Source organism: Biomphalaria glabrata, chromosome 6, assembly GCF_947242115.1.
Source record: "Biomphalaria glabrata chromosome 6, xgBioGlab47.1, whole genome shotgun sequence".
In the NCBI taxonomy this organism is placed as follows: domain Eukaryota; kingdom Metazoa; phylum Mollusca; class Gastropoda; family Planorbidae; genus Biomphalaria; species Biomphalaria glabrata.
Window position 1 is genome coordinate 38,990,035 of NC_074716.1, and position 21,388 is coordinate 39,011,422.

The 21,388-nt window shown below is 32.7% G+C and overlaps 2 protein-coding genes across 2 annotated transcripts; one reads left to right on the forward strand and one right to left on the reverse strand.

Moving 5' to 3' along the window:
- The first annotated feature begins 25 nt into the window (after positions 1 to 25).
- On the forward strand, positions 26 to 7,376 carry LOC106056467 (PEST proteolytic signal-containing nuclear protein-like). Its single transcript, XM_013213244.2, has 5 exons — positions 26 to 177; positions 3,059 to 3,303; positions 4,043 to 4,117; positions 6,217 to 6,272; positions 7,030 to 7,376. Exons 1-5 carry the CDS (start codon positions 159 to 161, stop codon positions 7,166 to 7,168), a joined length of 534 nt encoding a protein of 177 aa, XP_013068698.1. The 5' UTR covers positions 26 to 158; the 3' UTR covers positions 7,169 to 7,376.
- A 530-nt stretch (positions 7,377 to 7,906) lies between these two features.
- Positions 7,907 to 18,390, reverse strand: LOC106056465 (uncharacterized). The gene is made up of 9 exons (XM_013213241.2): positions 18,090 to 18,390; positions 17,055 to 17,220; positions 15,800 to 15,857; positions 14,875 to 14,938; positions 13,682 to 13,837; positions 13,064 to 13,122; positions 9,814 to 9,919; positions 8,706 to 8,765; positions 7,907 to 8,472 (listed from the first exon to the last, which is right to left on the reverse strand). The coding sequence occupies exons 1-9, from the start codon at positions 18,236 to 18,238 to the stop codon at positions 8,319 to 8,321; spliced, it is 972 nt and encodes a 323-aa protein (XP_013068695.2). The 5' UTR covers positions 18,239 to 18,390; the 3' UTR covers positions 7,907 to 8,318.
- Positions 18,391 to 21,388: the final 2,998 nt, after the last annotated feature.

Sequence of the window (21,388 nt, forward strand, 5' to 3'; positions counted from 1 at the left end):
CAAACATATATTTCCAGTATTGTGGAAATTATTTTTTTTAATCTCAAAAAATAATTAAATGCTTATATAGAGTAATAAATAATTCATTTTAATCATAAAGCTTAAAAAAAAATAGACATCCATATTAAAAAATTAAGAACAATCAATATTTAATCAAGATGGCGGACTTACCGAGAGGTTTGCATTGTTGTTGTTTATAAAATTATAGATCTAGATATCTAGATCTAGATCCATATTGAATATTTATAAAAATTATTAAAACAAATCTAGATCTACAATTTTTGTTAAAAGCAAATACCTAATCGTTTAATTAATGCCTTAGCTATTTGTAGTATAATAAAGCTAGATTTTACTTTAGAGATTATAATATTAAATATAATATATAATCTACTTATATACTAATATAGATCTATATACTAAAATAAGTAGTTTATTTATTTCGGACATTACATGAATTCGGACATTCGCTGTTTTTGTGGTCAATAAATAATTATATTAATATTTATTGTAAAACTAGTGCGCTGTATAATGTGCTTGTCCATTTTCCAATGTTTCTGGCCCAATTTCCTTCCATTTAGCTGTCTTTTTATGTAAGAAAAATGGATTTCAAATTTGTTAGTCAGGTTGTTGTTTTTTCCTCAACCTATGTTACCCGGATGACTTTACCTCTTCCTAGGGTTAAGACTATATTTTTTTAATGGCTAAGTCTTTGCTAATGAGCCTGGCAATATTTATTCTGTTTTTGGAGGGGATTTATTTGATTCATAAGCCAAGTTGTTTGATTCCATACAAAAAAAAAAAATTAATAGGGTGTCCGAATTAAATTACGATTTTGTCACCAAAATTTATTTCAGACAGCCAGTTTTGGACATCAATAAAAATGATCTTATATTATATTTGTTCGTTTGTTGATGTTTTTTTAAAAGAGAATTAATGTTTGGAGTGAGCTAGGTACATTGAATGAAGTTAAATGCTTAGATCTAGAGTCTAGAGCTACTAGATAGATCTAGATTTATAAAGAGAGAATATAGAATATAGAGGATTCAGTTAAGCAAGAATGGCTATCCTAACCGGTACTATACTACAAAAGATTATCTGTATTTGAAATTAATAAACAAAAAACACAAACATTCAACACACATCTAATCATGCAAACATAAAATAAGTCTAAAAGTCTGTGTAGAAGTCACTATCCCAGTGACCTAATTTTGGTAGAGTGTGTTCATATTTTTATTTTTTGTGTTCGTATTTATGCATAGTTTGAGAACATCCTTATGATTTCATGTGAGGGGCTATGCCTGGGGATTTTAAAATTTAGTTAATGTTAATATAGAATTAAAATCTGAGTTTATTGATGCCTAAAGATAGAGACTGTCAGAAATAAATTATGTTGTCCAGAATCAAATAATGTGGGTCAAATTTGTCCGAATTAAATGAAAACACACAGCCTCTTTGACCTTAAATATAATAACAAATATAGGTTAGGGGTACAAATATAAGTAGTCATCCTTATTCTCCTTAAACTAAAGAAGATTTTGATACTTCATTTTCTTTTCTACGTCGAACCATTGTAAAATAATGCTCTGTCAAAGTCAAATTTTCAAATTTGGGCCTATAGGTGTCTGAATAGCATAAACTACTCTATATATATGATAATATTATTAATAGATCTATATCATTTGATTTGTCATTTTGTTTTTAGAATAAGTTAATGTCTTAATTGACTTAATAAATACTAAAATAGTTATAAATTTAGTAAGTTTAGCACTATTTAATCTATTATCACTAGACCTATACTCATTACTCACTGACTATACAGCATAGCTGCATACTATTATAGACAATAGTGTGACTATAGTCTTTAGCTGTGCCTGTCTGTGGCAATGGCAATGTAAGATTGCTGAATGAATACTTAAGAAGTATCCATTCAGCATTCTTACATTGCCACTGACAGGCAGAGACTATTAAGTGTTTAAAAAAGAGTCACGAGAAACAAAGCAAGGCGAGATGCCAGCATGAAATAGCGCCGAACAAACAAAAAGCTGAGAGAATAAGAGGGCCTATCATATAATTATTATAATTATTAGAGCCTGTAACTTAAAAGAAAAAGAAGAAAGAAAAAAAAATGTATTGAGAAGGTAAAATCCATTGAGGCCTTATGACCAATAGAAAGAATTTTTTCACAATGTATCAGTAATAATAGATTTTTATCTTATTTCTCTTCATTTTAAGATCAGAACTTGATTGAGTGGTTTGAGAACATCTCTTTTTTTTTTTCTGAGTGAAACAAGGCCAAAGGTTAATCACCTTAGCTCTTGTACTATACCACCACTTCTGTAAAAATACAGTCAATTGAAATACAACCCACATGACGAGTACAATTGGTGGATTTTAATTGGTTTAGTAGAACTGTTTCTTACATCTCAACCATGTGCAATTATCTAATTTTTTTCCACTGTATCAAACTCTGAAGATGTTCCAAGCTTTGATAAAAATAGCATTTTTTTTATTCACAAAGCTTGTAAATAATAGATCTATATGAAGTTAAAGAAAGTGAACTTGTAGTTAAATAGTCCATTTATCTAAACCACAAAAACTAAACATGTATTCAACTTTTAATAATTTTAGTAGAATAAAAAATGTTTCTTAAGTTACTATAGTTAGTACTAAATATCAACATTCTTGCTTCCCTACACACCAGTCTATTTCTTACATCTATGTTTTTTAAAGTGTATTATTATTAAATCTTGCCTCTTAAATTTAAGGCTTTATCAAACTGTCACACTAGTTGGTAAGGAAATGATTTTATTGTATGCTCTGATGGAGAAAATTATTGGTTTCTGTATATCTAATTTCTAAATTGCTGTTTGAGTTTCATTGTTCTTCATTCTAAGTGACACTAGATTTCAATAAGCATTTAGTATACAATGTGGAGTTTTCTCTCAGAACTGGAAAGGTGCTTATCAGCTCCACCAAGTATGTTCACTCTGCTATTCTTTTGTTTCTTCTTTCGGTGCAACTTGTAGTCTCAAATCCCCCAGTATTTCACATTACCCAGGAGCAGATTCAAGGCCAGGTGAAGATGGGGAAGTCAAAAGCAGATCAGCAGAGAAGCGTCCCTCGACAGAGTCATCAGAAGAATCAGCACCCATTAAAAAATTCTCCATTGGGCCAAAACCAAAGCCATTATTGAATCAGAAAATAAGCTTCGACTTGGGCTCACCTTCTCAAAATAAACTCAAACCACTTCCTGCTACTGGTAAAACAAAAGCACCCATTAAAATGTCATTAAATCCCACACAGGTAATCAATCATTTTTATGATTAGAAAATGTTTTTTTTTATATACCGGTACTGTTTAAAAAAAACAACTAATATTACATCTGCTATTTAATGTGCATATTTTAGTTTTTCTGATAATTAATTAGCATTTACAATATAAGCATGAAACTTATGCCAGTAGACAAATAATCCGGGTTTTTGTTGTTATTTTTGCACGATTTGTACAAATGGTATAATTAAATTACTTCTTTTTATTTCATTTTTTTTTCTAAATATTAGTAAGGTCAAATGTAAATCAGGAACTTGCCTGTAGTCATTTTTTAAAAAGGTGTAATAGACATATAGATAATATCTTATTAATTTTACTTTTCTTAATATGTAGTCTTGTTAGTTAAACTTTTAAAATTTTATTGTAATTGAAGTACTTTCTACATTATGTAACACCTTCGAAAAAAAAAAAAAGCAGCATACTGTTATTTAGTTCTTTGTGAAAATTTCTTGAAGTTTACATGACTTTATCTCTTAGTTTTCAAAACAAACTACACAAAATAAATACAATGGTTCATTGTGACACAAGTAACTCCTGACAACTAGCTCTACTGTGATTAGCTAAATTAATATTAGCATTTACTAATTTACTGACTATCAACCATCAAAACATATGTAAGCCTGGTTTATACCAAAGTTTTTAACCCCATTGATTTTGTTTGTCAAAGACTTTCCAAATAATAAACCAATGTATTATGTATACATGTCTCTAGAAAAAAGAAAAAGAAGCTCCACCAGTTGTTCAGAAGAGTGCTCTTGCTGCCAAAATATTCAATGACTCAGATGATGTAAGTATGATTTTTAATCTTTTAATATGGCTTTAAAGCTGGTAAAAAAAAATCCAACTTCTGTTGACCAAAAATGGTATAAACTTCAAGTCTACAAATGTCTGCAATGCAATGCGCTTTTGAGGGAACTTTATAAAATAAGATGCTAATTGTTGTGTTGTTGACTTGCAGCACCAAAGTCAACATTGGATGAAATGAAATAAATGCAGCAGACTTGAGTAATAATATAAAAGTGGTATCTATCTATATATGTAATTTTACTCTTCACTCAACAGTTAGGACGAGCAAGAAGTAAAGGAAAGATCACTATCTTATTTCTGCAGATAGTCACCCACGAAAAAACATGAGGGGGGGGGAGAACAAGTATTCACAAAATAGCAGGGTCAGACAGTTGTAACCAAGAAAGATCACTCTTTTTTTATTTCTACCTCACGTAAAAAAGGGGAGGTGGAGAACAGGTATTTTTTCCCCGGTCTCTACGGGTGGCTGCCAGGTCGTTGGGTTTGGGCGCTGGACTGTCGTTTGGATTTATCAAACCCAGCCCGCTCTAATCCCCCTTCGTCCTGTGGGAGGTTTGGACTAGGAAGTAAACTATCTTCAACTCTGAAGGAACATCCGAAACATGTTAAACATTTTACAAGCAAACATTTTACAAACACTAAATAGCAGCGCTGGACTTAACCATTGTGACCAAGAAGTCATGGAAAGAGAACAAGTAATCTTCTATGTATAGTTACAGGTCACTAATTAGCAGGGCCCGACTTAACAATGGTGGGGCCCTAAGCGAAACAGATTTCGCGGGGCCAAGTTTGGGTAGGGAAGCGGATAATAAGTGAAATTTTAAGAGTTTCTATTAGAAAATAAATTCATCTATGCATGTTTCAATCTATCTTTGAGAATTGTTGACCTCAAGTAATTCTTCATGAATTTGAGGTGCGAGAAGCTTCTTTCACCAGATTACACAATTACGGCTAATGCATAATGCTGTTTTTATTTATCGCGCATAGGACTGGCGTTTTCCATATTAAATGACACCCCAAAATGACAATTTTTGTCTATATATTTCCATATATTTTAAGGACTTTTTCATATTAAATGACACCCCAAAATGACAATTTTTGTCTATATATTTCCATATATTTTAAGGACTTTTTCGTATATTTTGCAATTTTGGGAGATTTCCAGTAGCTCCTGGTAAATCGACAGGAAGGCGTGGGAAATCTGTTTTAAGTTATAAAATGGTTTAATTTTATAATTTATACACCTTGAATTATCGCGGTTCCTATGAAAGTGCGGGGCCCACTGCGGTCGCTTAGGTTGCAGTGGCCTTAGGCCGGCCTTGCAAAGTAGCGGCGAATGCTAAGCCGCCGGTCATCTAGTTTTAAATAAAATCTTACTTCAAAAACTTCACTCTGACATTCTTGAGTTGTCTGGCCAACCCAAGACTTCTTCTTCTTCTAGCCAACTTATTGCTGCTGAGTTGTGAGCTCTTTTGCAGACTGTGCCAAGGAAAAATAGTGTACTTTTTTCTTCTGTTGTTCAGCACTGCCGTACAGAGTGTTGGTTATATTGGGCTGTAGTAGGGTCTGCTTAAGGTGGATTAGGAAGGGGCATTCAAAGAGGATATGGTTTACGGTTTATCTGGTTGTTCCATAGATGATCCTGCCTTTGATAGCTTATCTGCCTTTTCATTTTCCATGATGCCAATGTGTCCATGGATCCACTGTAGTGTGGTATTGATATTTAATTTTGATATCATCTGATGGATTATCACAATTAGTGTTGTCAACTCTCTTGGGCTGTTTGAGGTGCTGCTGTTAAGTACTTGCAGAGTAGATTGGGAGTCTGCTTACGACAATGGCACTTATCTTGCATCATTCACACTGCATAGTCACCTACCAATCTTTTTTCACCATGGAAACACACACTCTTTACTAAGTCAACATCAGAACTTAGTTTTGAAATTTGTATTCAAAAGCACTGCTCATATAGACCTCACAGTGTTCATATTTATTTTAAAAATATTAATTATAAAGAATTCATCATAATCTACTAATATTGTAAAGATAATTTTTATATTATTTCTTGTTCATGTTTAGAGTGGAGATGAAGAGATGCCCCCTGAAGCCAAAATGAGGATGAAAAATATTGGCAGGTTTGTGTTTTCTTTTGTGTTTTAAACCTCCAATATCTTTTTTTAAGATCTTTTTTTAAGATCCTTATTGTTTGTGTAATGGGTTTAGTGCATTGATGGCATTTATGTATTTGTTTGTCAGGTAATGTACCCATCAAGGTCATATGTTTAAAAGTAAAACACTTATTTTGTTCATCACTGGTGTATTTTGAGAACATAGAGTAATTGTTCAGCAAGAAGATGTTTGCATTAAGTTTAAATTAAGAGGACATTAGACTTTTCTACACATACCACAAATAGCTTAGATGGTTCCAGCAAGAGGGAAAGATGTGGATTGCGCAGAGACTATATAAGGAGATGCATTTAGACCTGCAGTCATCCAAATAAAGAAAACCAGAAATATGATATTGGTGAAATTGACTTCAATACCCTTCAATAGTTCAGTTACATTCGTCCTGTATACTGGACTGAAACTGAGTGGCCAATAAACCAGAGATGCTGAACTTAAAAATGTTTATCATAAAACTTTTAATTAATTTTATTTCATAATTTACTAGTGGCAAATTTCTTTAATGCTGGAGTGAAAAAAAATGCACAGAAATTACCACTTGTATAGGTCAATGTGTCTAATTAGAGACATTTTTATACACTGACCTGCTGTTTAGAAATGTACATGAAGAAATGTTTAAAATCTAAAACTGGAACATGTTAAATCATTTTTTAAAATCATATCCTTTTCTGACTTTAAAATACTAATAGGCTTATCCTTTTGTTTCAGAGACACACCCACTGCTTCAGGACCCAACTCTTACGGCAAAGGCAAGCAAGGATTCATTGATCGACATAAAATAATAGAGAAACAATTGAAAGAAGAAATGGAAAAAGTTTCAGGAGACAATGAAAGACCTTTGAAGTGACCTAATGTAGATAGATTGCTTTGTACATTGTTGTTGTTTTAATACAAAAGTTTGCATCATTTTTTAATCCTTTTTTTTAAATCATTATCATAAAAGCTGCAGGAATGCAGTGTCATATTGTATGTTATTCTATGCATGGAAGATTGTGTGAATGATTTATCACATGAACTAAATAATTTGATTATTAAAATGTTCACTTTGAAACAAAGTGTTTGTGAAAGTTTTTTGCTTTGATTGCTTTGATTACAGGTCCAATAACTAATCAGCATTAGAATAAATGTATACATACTTTACTGATAAAAAAAAAAAATCTATGAGTTTCAATTCTGACCTAAATTAATTTAATTAATTTTCACAGTCATGTCTTAAGATATGCAGGATAAAGTATGTCCAATCAAACTCCAACAGGAAGCATAAGGTTGGCAATTGAGACCTTGTTTTGAAATATAAATACCTTGTTACATTATTTGTTATGCAAAAGCACACAAAATTGTCTGATTTAAGCAGTTGAAAACTTAGGCTAAAAATCTTAGACTATTGAAACAAATAGCAACAGATTTTATGAGACAATCTATCCAAGACATTTTGTAAAGTTACATGCATTTAGCATTAACTTATGGGTGATAAAAGAACTTCAGATTACATCCATTGTAAACTTTGACTAAGTGACTCATCTGCTACATAATTGAACAAGGGTCATAACATAACAATTCATTTATTCAGTTAACAAACTAAGGGTCATGTCTGAGAACCAAGATATCCTCAACTTTTTTATTGTGTTTGTGGTGATATCAATAGTCAAAAGACATTTACAGAACCAACAAAAAAAAAATAACATGTAACTGATACAATTGTATTTATTTAACTTAAAAAAATAATTGAAGAAGCAAAAATTAAAAATTGGGGAATTTAATATTTTATTGTTTACAAACACCATTTTCTGGCTTCTTTTTTTTTCAATTGTTTGTGTTGCTTATTTATTTATTTATCTTATCTGTTATAATAGTACAAATTTTAGATACAGCAAATAGATCTAGAAGATGAATGCAGCAGTAATGAAACAAAATGCTTTTTTTTTCAACCAAAGTTGATAATGCATCTTCCGGCCACTTTAATTGGACAGTTAAGAATTAGTCAAATATGATAGTAATTAAAGACCCCATTCTTCTTTTAATTTTTCAATTGTAGTAAATGTCTGTATATTATCTGAACAATCCATCTTGCTGAGCAAACCAAACTTAGCTTTTGAAGTTTCAACATTACCACTAAACCTTGGATCTGCTGGTTGACTTGAAGGTTGCCACCTGAGTTATAAACTTTTATTATTTTTATTGCATTAAAAAAAAATGTTTTAAAATTAGCATCAGATTTAAAAAGAAACTGTTTAAAAAATTTTAATACATAAAGTCAAGAATTATTGTGCAATAATTATCAATAAAATTTGTTTGAAAATTTCACCTACAACAAACTTAGTATTTTTGTAGACTAAATTATTAGTAATATGATTTCAACTAAATTCTAAAAAATTGCCTTCTACCTGGTATCACAGCTTATTCTGGCAAACTGTGTGGTGTTTGTTGTGGACATATGCACTGTCCTGTAGAGAGTTAATACATCTCTTAAACACTGTTATTGGTAATTACTTATGATACATTGACATTAATTCAAACCTAATAAATTAGATTCATTCAAATGTGATTTTTGGTTTAATTGAATACCAGTGTTTTCTTTGAGATTTTCATGATAAATTCAACACTATCAAGGATGGTAAATTGAGCCTTGATGTTGCTATCTCGATTTTAAATTAAAAAAAAAAGCACACTGATCTAAATTTCTTAATGCCATTTTGTTACTGAATGCACTAGCCTAAAATTTTAAGATGCACTATTACTGTTGGGAATGTTATGCCACTTTCAGTAACTCACATAATATTGTATATTACCCCCCCTTTAGGGATACTGTATATAGTAGGAAGAGTTGTGCCCATGTATAGGGGACACTGCTCTGGTAACCAAGATGGCTGATTAAAGTTGTTTGTTATGATCTGAAAGTGTTCTTATTTCAAGTATGTTTATATTCAAGTATCTATCGTAACAATTACATCCTGGTGTTGTCCATTTTCCAAAATTATTTTTAAATTTGCGTGACTGTCATAGTATGAAAGTCCATGCTTCCTTCATATTGAAATATTTGAATGCTACAAGGGGAAGAGTTTAGAAAATGTACTTCTGCAGTGCTAAAAAATACAAACTGCTCTATAGACCTTTTAATTGTACTTTTGCAGTGCTAAAAAGTAAAAACAGCTCTATAGACCTTTTAAATGTACTTCTGCAGTGCTAAAAAGTACAAACAGCTCTGTAGACCTTTAAAATGTACTTCTGCAGTGCTAAAAAGTACAAACAGCTCTATAGATCTGTAAAATGTACTTCTGCAGTGCTAAAAAGTACAAACAGCTCTATAGATCTGTAAAATGTACTTCTGCAGTGCTAAAAAGTACAAACAGCTCTATAGACCTATAAAAAAAAACACCTAGCTTAGCAACTTTTCCTTTATTCTGTACACCAGATACACCAAAAATCTAGCCATTGAAAGTTTTTCAGCCATTAGAAAAATCTCCAAAAGGAAAAAAAACTTCTGTGGCTTACCTCATATTAAATATCAAAACATCGCCAGCTTTAAAATCTGTTGTTTTCCATTGCCCACCAAATTTTTCTGTGATTTCAAATGGATCTTCAGTAAACCAGCCTGTTCCTTTTGAGATTCATCAAAGTTAAGACGCAGTTAAAAGTAAAGTAGGTTACTTCATCATATATATCAATTGTAATAAAAGTCTCTTAATGTTTATACTTTTAACTAAACTAAGCCAACAGTACATAAACAAGTATACTCTAGCATGAATATTCATTAGGCTTAATAAAATTTATATTAGAATAATGTTTGTGTTTTATACAGATTTGAATTTATAACATGAAATTTAAGCATCAAGGTGATTATTTGAAACACTATTTCTTTAGGATTGCTGTTTTCCTTATAAATTTGTTTCTTTTTTTTTTTTCTTTGCTCCTACATTACTTTTTTTTTTAACATTCCATCCTTTTACTGTCATAATAATTTTAATAAATTTGTTTTGGTTTTCCTTTTGTGTCCCTCTCCCTCTTGTTTTGTTTTTTTCTTTGGGGGTGCAGGGGAGTTATTTTATATAGATATGCAGAGTGAATAGGCCTACATAAATAATGTAATACCTAAGAATAACAATAAAAACCTATGGTCATACATTAAACATAGAGAAATGTAAACAACAGGAGTATCACCATTAAAAGGAGAAGATAACTTAACACAACTTAACTTACATATTAAACTAAAGCAAATATTCTAAATAAATACTTTGAATCAGCATTCTCAGCCCCAGGAGACAAACAATAGGAGATATAGATGTACATGAAAAAGGGATCCAAAACAATTAGCTAAGATAAAAACATAGGAGCTGTCCACTCGCAAATCGAATATTGCCTGTCATTACAAGTCTACGCGAGCAAGACAGCCCTCGAATCACTCGACAAAGTGCAGGCCCAGGCATTAAGGTTCATTACTGGCACCTTTAGGACAGGCCCAACATGCGCTGCAGAAATAATGTGTAACGTGCCTCCTTTCGGCTTGAGGAGAGAGAGAGTGGTACTTGTAGCCTGGGAGTGCTATAAAAGGAGTGATCCAGGGCTCCCCACCCAAATTCTAGTCAGTCGGTGGAGAGAAAAAAAACGGATAAGACTGCAATCATTTATGCACATCACATGTAATTTGAGTGTGCAAGCTGGACTCTCCACCGACAACCAATCCATAGGATAGGTTCTTGCCCTCCATGGAGGAATCTGCCCAGCCCTCCCATAAACCTTACACTAGCGAGACTGGAGGGGGGCACTAGAAAACACATACCACCTGACATTCTTAAAAAGATGGCATCAAACACACTAAAAACATACCCATCGGATGCCATCTTCTGCTACAGAGATGGGTGTGTACTAAAGGACCCCGCGAGAGCCAGGTATGGGGCTTTATATGTTACCCGGACCTCGACCCAGACAAGCTGTCAGGCACAGGAGGTCTCGCCGCATGTAGCTTCAACGCTGAAATCAAAGCGATTACCATGGCACTACACAACTAAGGGGAAATATTATGTAAAAAAGAAACCGTTGTGACTTCTGTTGTAATGGTTACCGATTCGAGCTTCTGCCTCCAAGCCATGGCTGGTTTGGGGGGAAAGTCACCTTTGGTTGAAGAGGCACTCAGCGCCGCAGATAACATCCTCCGATTTATTGGAGCTGCCATCTTTATGCAGTGGGTGCCCTCACATTGCTATGTGGGGGGAGAGGCAATGAGGTGGCTGATGCTCTGGCACAAGAAGGAGCGCTGGCCATGCCCACTTTTATGGCCCCAAGTATATTTAACCAAGCTACGAGATTAATCCGAGAGTGGGTACATGACAAGCGGTTGAAATCCTGGGATGGCTCAGACAAAGCCAAAAGAGTCTGGCAGCAATTGCGTTGCCCGGACCACGACGATCCATGGTGGAGGCTCAGAAGGCCGGAACAATCCATTATTGCACAGTGTAGGATGGGGCACTGCCCTGTTGGTGCTTATTTTGCCCGGTTCCAGACAAATTTTGATGCCCAATGCTGACACTGTGGAGAGTCGGTGGAAACAGTGGCGCATATCTTGCAAGAGTGTCAGCAGCTCCGAGAGTTGTGGGGAAGTGTGTCTGCAGAGTCACTTGACCTTATGGGAGCTATGAGGCACTACGCCGAACAGCAGAGTTTCTCGCCAAGGCTCTACGGGAGGACTAGCCCTTCCAGCCTTGCTACCAAATTGATTTCATCTCAGGTGATTTCATCTCAGGGAGAGAACAAACTGTAATAATAAATGGCTCCTATCTACACCTGTAACAGTAAACTCAGGTGTACAGGTACTTCAAGGAACAGTCTTAGGCCCAGTACTATTTCTATTTTACATAAATGATTAACCAATTTGCATTAGTTTAGGAACGAAAGTCAGTAATTGCAGACAATTGTATACTATATAGAACAATAAAAATGAAAACAAGATACAGAAATTTTACAAAGAGAATTAGATGAATTTGAAAACTGGGAATCCAACTGGACCATATCTTTCCACCCAGATATATGTCAGTTATTAAGAGTAACAAAAAAACTAAAACAAATTAATGCCACTTATCTTACTTGTGGTTTAAACCAGTTACACAGACTTAAAACTCCAAATAACTTGGTGGTATAATACATGAAAAATTATCAAAGAATTCCCATATTGATGAAATTGTTTAAAAAATCAAAGCATTAGAGTTATTTTTTTTTACATATCTAATAAGAACATAAAACTAAAATGCTATTTAACTTTAGTTAGACTTTGGGACACCTCAACTCAAGAAAACATTAAATTAGAACAGACACGAAATAGAGCAGTAAGATTCATTACAAACAAATATTCACATTTGATTAGAGTAACAATTTTAGTCTAATCATTGAATTTAGAGACCCTTAAGCAAAGAAGACTAAAAAGTAAAGTACCAATTAAACATAAAACACTGAACCATTATCTTCAAATACAAAAACAAAATCTAATAAAATACTCAGAAAGACACAAAGATAAAAGCATATTATTGTTCTACATGCTAGGACTAATTTGTACAAATACTCCTTCTTCCCTAGTGCTATTAGAGTTTGGAATGGGTTGCATGAATCAGGAAAACCAATGACTTAGCAGAGTTTAAGTCAATGATTTAAATTAATCACTTTTTGAAGTAACGTCTGTATTTTATAAGAAAAGAAAATAAGATATAAAGGCCTTAAAGCAGAGAAATAAAGCCATTTATTGTTGACTGTTCACCTTTTAATCCAACTAATTCTGCATCCATCTCACCATAAGTGGATTGAAACCTCTGAAAACTAAACAAACTTAAAGTTTTTAAGAGGATAATTTAATTATTTTTTTTTACAATATTTATTTTTAGCATTTAGATTTAGACAGCAGATCTTGATCATTTGTTTTAAATATAAAATGATCCAATTTCTGATTCTGAATTTGTGTCACTGAGTGTGTTACCATCATTGCTGCACATTGTATGTTATTCACTGAAACCTTCAAAAGTCACTCACATAATAATCTTTAATATTTCTTAGATTCAATAACAGATTGATTATCATTTATGTTTAACTCAACTAAAATTTTTGGCTTGCTTTAAATGTTTCAAGGAATCCAAATAGGAAAATCTAATATCTTGTCTTTTCATGTCCTACTTTCTGTTCTATGTGTACATCCTTTCTTAGATCAGAATACAATCTTTGAAAATGTGTATCTTGTATGGTATGCATATCGTAAATGTACCAACACAATGTAGGCTAATCAAACTGATTTCTCATTTGTTTTGATTGATAAATTATAAATACAGTTTGTTATATGTTTTCAAAATAAACTGTCTAAGAATATGATTAAAGTGTAAGTTACCTTGGCAAATTATTTGACCCTTCACAAACTGCAAGGACACCCATCTCAACTGTAATATCACCAATGGGTGTCCACATGGTCAGCAAATCTTTGGATCCCCGACACATGTAAACATTGTCTACATGAGCTCCAGTAAACCCAGACTGATGCATGGCTCTTATATGAAACAAAAGAAAAATGTTTCATAGGCTCACAAAGGCATTTTTAAAAAGACAGACTTTGTTTTAAGCTGCATTGATAAAAAGAGCTCTTTCTTTTTTATAAGGGGGCCTTAGATAATTGGAGGTCTTAGGTGAAGTGAATTTGATGGTTCCAAATGAAATAGAAAAATAAAAAATAAACAGTGAAAAAATAAAATTACACAATTTATTTAAGACCTAGTGTACTTTAGCAATAACAATGAGGACAAGTTTCACTATTTCTTGTTTTAAGTCCTGTGTGAGGCCACCAACAAACAGAGGCTCTAGACGGCCCTGCTTCATTCATATCAAGAGAAAGAAACAATGCTAATAAAGACTTAATTTTATTGAAAGCATTTGTCTTCTTCCTTACCAATGTAAAACCGGTATCATTTACCCATATTTGTAGTCAATGATTTTTTAAAGTAGCCTACATAAGTGTGTCTAGTACAATGTCCAACTGTCTTAATGCCTTTTTTCCACAATCAGTGCAATGCATATTTAGTTTGGATGTCAAGTAGTCAAGCACACATCCACCAAGCCAAATGCTAGACATAACATTCAACTACAAATATCACAGCCTATTACATAAAGTAAAGTACACAAACCAATGGGTCTATTAGTAATATACTGTCAATTTTATTTATTTTTCACTCATAGAATTTAAGCAATTTGAGAGAACACATATTAAATATCAGAACATCAACTGATCTATAATCTGTCGTTTTTCTATGCCCCCCAAATTTGTCTTGTGATTTCAAATAAGCTTTAAACATGCTAGACTAACTGACGGAGTTTATTGACAATTAAGAATAGATTGTGGGATGATTTGTCAAATCAGTTTAAAGTGACAGATTGAGGCTAAAGGCAAAGTAAACCCAGGGTAGATCTCACTTTCATCTTCAAATATTTCAGAAGTATAATCAAATGAATCTGGATGTAGTGCATTTATCTGTATCAGTGAGATATATAATATATTTAGTATTGACAGCTAAATATTTTCAACATAATCACCTTAACCATTTATAATCAAAGGTAGTGACATCTTCATCAAAATATTGGCTAAAAAACTTGAAAGCTGGGGAAAAAAATACATAAATGTTTTAAATATTCAATAATTATTAGACTTGTTTTTAAAAAGCAAATAAAGATATTTTGCTGTTATTAAAGTCATTGTAGCTCAGTAAAAAACACTGGTTTAAATTGTAAGAGAAACAAAAATGGAAAAGAATGGGTATTTAGAAATTCCATAATAAGTCTAGATTTCTAAATAGCAAGCAAACTAAATGCCTATTTAGCAGGCTGTTATAATATTAAGGATTAAGAAATGTGTGGATTCAAATTGACATGTATATGTGAAAAAATCACAGTAGAGCTAGGGAAAGGACAAAGGTATTTATCAAAAGCTGCATCCATAGAGTTTTTCCAAACTGTAATCCTTCTTCTGCAAAGGAATAGCCAAATGAGTTGCTGAAGAAAGTAGTAACAGAATGTGGGACTTGGTAAGGCACAATTTATAAAAGTTACCAACTAGTATTACTAGTAAAGTAGTATAGTAGAACTCAAAAACAGAAGCAATCCAAGAAACATATGGTATCATGAAAGATAGGTTACATCTATAACAAGTTTGAAACATAAGACTTTGGAGTTGTGTTGTTGGCTGCCAATGCCTCTAAGAGGTGGTAAGCAATTCAATCTCAAACTAAGCCACAAACATCACTAAATTCTTGCCATCTTTAGCTGGATCTCCATGTGTACTTAGCAGAGCTAAAAATTTATAGATTTTAATTATTGTTCATGTATATAATAGAACAATAAATGAAATTTAAAATGTGCATCCCATGTGGAAGTAATTATGAATTTTGAAAACTGTTTCTAAAAATCTATCATAACAACGCTCTGTAATGTGGTAAATTAAAAAATATAAAAAAAAGTGTACGTCTTTCTCCTGCTATGACATTCAACACAGGCATGGTATGTGAGATTTCAGTGTGGCCCTGTTGAAAGTATAATAAATAAAGATAACTCATTTATACAGTTAGTACAACTTAAAAGAATGAGCACTATATAAAAATCACCAAAGGTTTTACTTTTTTTAACCCACCACTCACCCTAATAACAAACATAACATTTTAAAAGATATTCTACCATAAGTCCCTCTATTATCTCTTTAATATATAAAGCAATAAGTGTCTCATAATGTACATATATACATCAAGTCTTATGGTTTCTGTAAATAAGGACATTCACTACATATTAATATGTATGATAACTTGCTCATACTGCTATTAGTTGTCAAATTTTTCATAGTAATAAAAATAGATTTTTAGTTATTTCTCAGATGTTAAAGAATTTAAATTGATTACGCATATATATATATATATACCAGGGGGGAGGAAATAAGTGGGGCCAGTCAGTTGATCAAAGTAAGATTAGACTAGATAGTATATGTCTGCTTTTGTTAAACTACTATTGAAATTTAATTATATCGTTTGTGTTTATAGAATCTGTTCAATATTTCCATGATTTCAATTTCAGTATTGAAAATGTTTTGTTTCGCTAAGAGGAATTCTGTTGTTTCTTCACTTAAATCGAGTATTTCTGGCTGCCTGGTTTGCACTCTGGATTGTCATTTCGTGGTCTTAATATCCCATGTTTGAACCCTGGCTACTTCCATCCCAAGTCATCCTGCAAAACATGTAAAACATTTTACAAAACAAAACAATATGGTGGAATTAGTGTCATGGTTCTGAAGTCATATTTACCAGCACCATTTGGCACAATTCCATTGTAATAGGCAACAGCAATTGATGCTACTAAATATTAACTCATCTTTGCACCTCCTATTTACAGATTGTTCCATAATTATGGATGAGAATAATGTAAATTTCTGAAAGTCAAAAAATTTGTTTATAATTAAGCTATATTTTAAAATTGACTTATGCAAGGTAACATTCACACTGCATATTCATTAGAATTCAAAAGATGTATATTGTTTAATGGTCAAATAAGCTCAGCAGCCCCCTACAATTAAAGTCCCTTCCCTTGGAATTAACTCAACTTTATAGAGCCATTATAGAGAGGTTGTTTACTGAAGCTATAAATGGTAAACTAAATTAAATACCCAGATTGCTTGCCTTATGTGAGTGCAATTTTCCATGTAATATATATTTTTAAAAAGTTTGCTAGATAACCTCCATAACGGGAAGACATCCTAGACCACAGCCCTCTCTGAGAACTCCTTCATCGACTGAGTGGTTCTTGTCTAATTTATCCCCAAGACTGTGAATATAGTTCAGTACAGCTTGTCTAGCAGTAAGAACATCATCTCTGTCATGCAGTCCTCGGATAAGCAAGTATCTGAAATCAATGCTCTTAAATAATAATTGTTATAGGAAATTGTGAGAAGAATGGTATTTCCTGTTTCCCTTAATGTGTGTTTCTTTAGCTATATACACTAAAAGAGCTAGACTTCTTAAAAATGACAGACTCATTTCATGTGTAAATCTCGATATGCATGTTAATCGCACTCTGCTAAGTCTTTGGTTATCATGGCTGAATCAGGCAAACCATTCCATTCTCATAGCACTTAGGAAGAAAGAGTAATTATAAGAATTTGTCTAAGCATATTAATTGTAGGCGTTCATTTAAAGGAGAAGGTAATTACATCCTACACATATCCCTGTGTTAATTTGTGCATGTTAATTGCAGACTTACACTCTGCTAAGTCATTGGTCTATCATGTTGATTCAGACAAACTATAATATGATCCATGCACTAACAATATGGCAGTATAATTAAGAAGGAGCAATAGTAAGAATTTGTATTAGCAAATGTAATAAGAATTGTGCCTATTTATCTTTGCGTATTTCTGGGTATTTTTATTAGGTTTTTGTATTTGTAAATATAATGGTACAGTGTTTTATGTATTATTTCTACTTTACTTTGAATTCTTTTGTCCTGAATTTTAAGTGCCTCTAAATTTACTGATTTTACTAATAGTAATACTCTTAGTTATCAAATGTGAATATTCATTTGTTTTAAATCTCAGATCTACATTCTATGTTCTACTTTCTTTATGTTTAAACTATATAAGCCAAGCAAATGATAATTCTATTATCCAATATGCTGTTCATTTATTTGGCGAGTCTTTTGCTATGAAACTATTATTAATATTATACCAATCTTGAATCTATGACTTAAATTGAGGTTTTATAAGAAACACCAACCCTTTGTCGTTCATGTCCTTGCGAAGTGCGGACATGTCATGTAGATAATCATTGCAATCTTCCATTGACTGTAGCTGTGTTGAAGGGAAGGCGACATCTCGATACCCCACCTTCACAATACGTTGACAATTTTCACGAGTATAAGCCATTTTCTGAGTAGCCTATGCCTTTTGTTATTCTCCACGACTACAATATATGTAGTCCGTTGTTTGTTCCGTTGTTCTTTTCTTTATTTTAAATCGAACTTGGGACTAAATATATACATTGGTAGGCTAGCGTTTCTCAAACTGGGGGATGCCCCTAGCTGTGTGGGGTGGGGGGAGATATGCGACAAAGAGGGCGCGAGGTCGGCGTTTGTTTGTTTTTTTTTACAACGCTTTTATCAACTGTCTGGTAAAATTGTCTACACGAACGTTATTTCTCCCACACAGCACAATCTTGGACCAAGGTGAAATTTTGAACACTTATTTCCTGTACCCCTTCAGCGAATATTCACATATTTGACTAGAGACTGTAGTAACACCTAGCCTTTAGTAAAATCACTAAATTTAGAAAGCCTTCAGGACAGAAGACGCAAAAGTAAAGAAGCAATTATACTTAAAACGCTGAACCATAATCTTCAAATACAAAAACAAAATTTAATAAAATACTCAGAAAGACACAAAGATAAAGGCACATTCTTCGTTCGATATGCTAGGACAAATTTGTACAAATACTCCTTCTTCCCTAGTGCTATTAGAGCTAGCCAGGAAAACCAGTGACTAGGCAGAATTTATTAGCTCTTTCTCTCCTAATTGACGATGCCAACGTTGATTTGACCCCATTAAACTAAATTTATTTTTGGATGTTTAAACTTTAATTTGTATTGTGTAAAAAGAGTATGCATTCCCCTATGATTGGATACCAAATATATCATTTACATATAGCAAACAAAAAAGTTATTGAAGTTTAATCATAACAGGAGAGTGAAATACAAATGAGCAAAATGAATAATTCTATCAGAACGAGGAAATTAATTACGGAGAGAAAGAGTTAAGTCATTGGTTAATATGCACGACTGAATGCATGACGCGTAGGACGTAATCATCTTCTTTTTTGAAGTAAATCTGTATTATATAAGTAGAAGAAGAAACAAGAATTGTAAAAAAAAAAATAACCAGTTAGTTAATCAACTATTGGTAATTAATTATTTTGTTTGGTATTGAACAAGGGAAAGAAATTGTACTTGACAGATGTTGAATTAGCTTGAGCAGTGGCGTAGCAAGGTACCCGTGGGCCCGGGTTCAAGAATATATTGGTGGGCCCCCCTAACCAAATAAGACGAATGTAATGTGTGACAAACCATCGAGTAATCTGAACGTATCGGTATATTTACCAAAAGACATTCCAATACAACTAGAGTCGAATAATCTTATTACGTTTGAATCAGAACTTCAAAGCAATTTTTGAACAGAATTAAACGAATTAATGGTGTTTCAAATGTATAAAGAAATGTTTGATGAGATCTAGTTCCCATTCTACACATTTACATTCCTAAAAACACTTCTAGGTGTAAAACTTTGAAACATTGATACAAACTAGTATTGAGTTCTACGTCCATTATTTAACTGTAAATAGGTGGAATATTTATTTAATAACATTTTTGTGGCATTTTAAGTAGCAATAAGTAAGAAACCAGTGCATCTATTTCTAAATGTGTGAGCGGCTTATTTTAATGAAACAATGCCCAAAGGGCATTCTAGTCTCCAGTCATATTGGAAACACCATCATAGCTTTAGACTTGCAGTTTATTTAAGGATAAATGAGGATTTTTTTAATTACTTGGAGCATTTGTTCAGCCAATTATGTAGACGTTTAATTGGTTCTCACAAATATGGAAACCTAGAAATGACTATCTAATTGCTATATCTTTGGATGTTCCACCGTCGGAGATCACTAAACAGTATATATATATATTTGATCAACTTTTTATTTGTCTTGAGCGCTGCCACCCAATGAAAGAAAAAAAAAGGTGCATAATGGATGTCCTATTGTAGGCTACCGGTATTTTGCCAGAACTGCATTACCCAACAGATCTATTATATCTGTGGGGCTTTAATAATTGTGTTCCTGCCAAATGTCAATATTCATAACAATTTTCTGAGGTTTTTGTATAAATATAGTTTACTTACTTAAATTTAGAGCTATGAACCAAGTTTCAACCAAACATCAAGTGAACGACACTATGCCATTCATTTAGGCATCTCTCTATCTTCTAGATCTTTGTTATAAACTTTCTGCCCTAATGGGTTTTCTCATTAATTGCAATAGCACAAACGTATTTAATTTTAACGATTTCTATGCAATACTCTGATGTTTCTTTGGCATGATAAATATTTAATGTTATTTTCTTTTTTTGTTTAGATTTTACCCCCTTTTTATTCTGTTCTAATTGCATTAATTTTTTTATTTACACATTACAGAAGACAAACATAACAATGTGTTGAAGACTTCAGAGGACACAGTCGTCCTGATTAAATGTTCTACACTATTTTACAGTGTCAACAAATTCGGATTTAATAGTATTGGAAACATAACAATCGTGACAGTTAAATGTCTACTTAACATTTTAGTAATACAAATAAGATGTTACCTATATTTATAAAGTAACATTGCATGATTTGTATGTCCTATTAAAATGATATAATGTACAATAGTTTAAATACAAAACAAAATAAGAAACAGATTAAGCTTTAAGAAAATTGAATAATTAGCGCAGCTGTATCGAAATTTTAAATTGTGACTATCAGGACTATCCATATCGCCCCCTCCCTCCGCCCTTTTTTCCCCTGTACAAAACATTAATATTTTCTTAATCAAACTCTCCCCATCCCCTCTTGCCCCCCCCCCCATACCTGTAAATACTATCAATGGTTTTATGAACATATAGGAAAAGAAAGACTGGAGATAGGAAAACGATTATCAGTTCAAACGCACTAGCCACCATTACAATTTACAATAAACCTGAAGGAAAGCAGGAAGATTTATTATTCATAAGTGATGTTAGATATCACAATAAGAGATGAGACAAATTTATTGAATCCGATGACGTTCGTAGGTTTATATATGTCATGAAATTGCCCGAAGTCTTCGTTTCCTCCATACTCCAATCATAGTTCTTATCCTATGAAATACTTAGGTCATTCTAGTCGTGCATGTTAATCAATGACTTAAATTCTGCCAAGTCATTGGTTTTCCTGGCAACCCAGTCTATGCTCTAATAGCATTAGGAAAGAAGGATCATATTTGTACAAATTTGT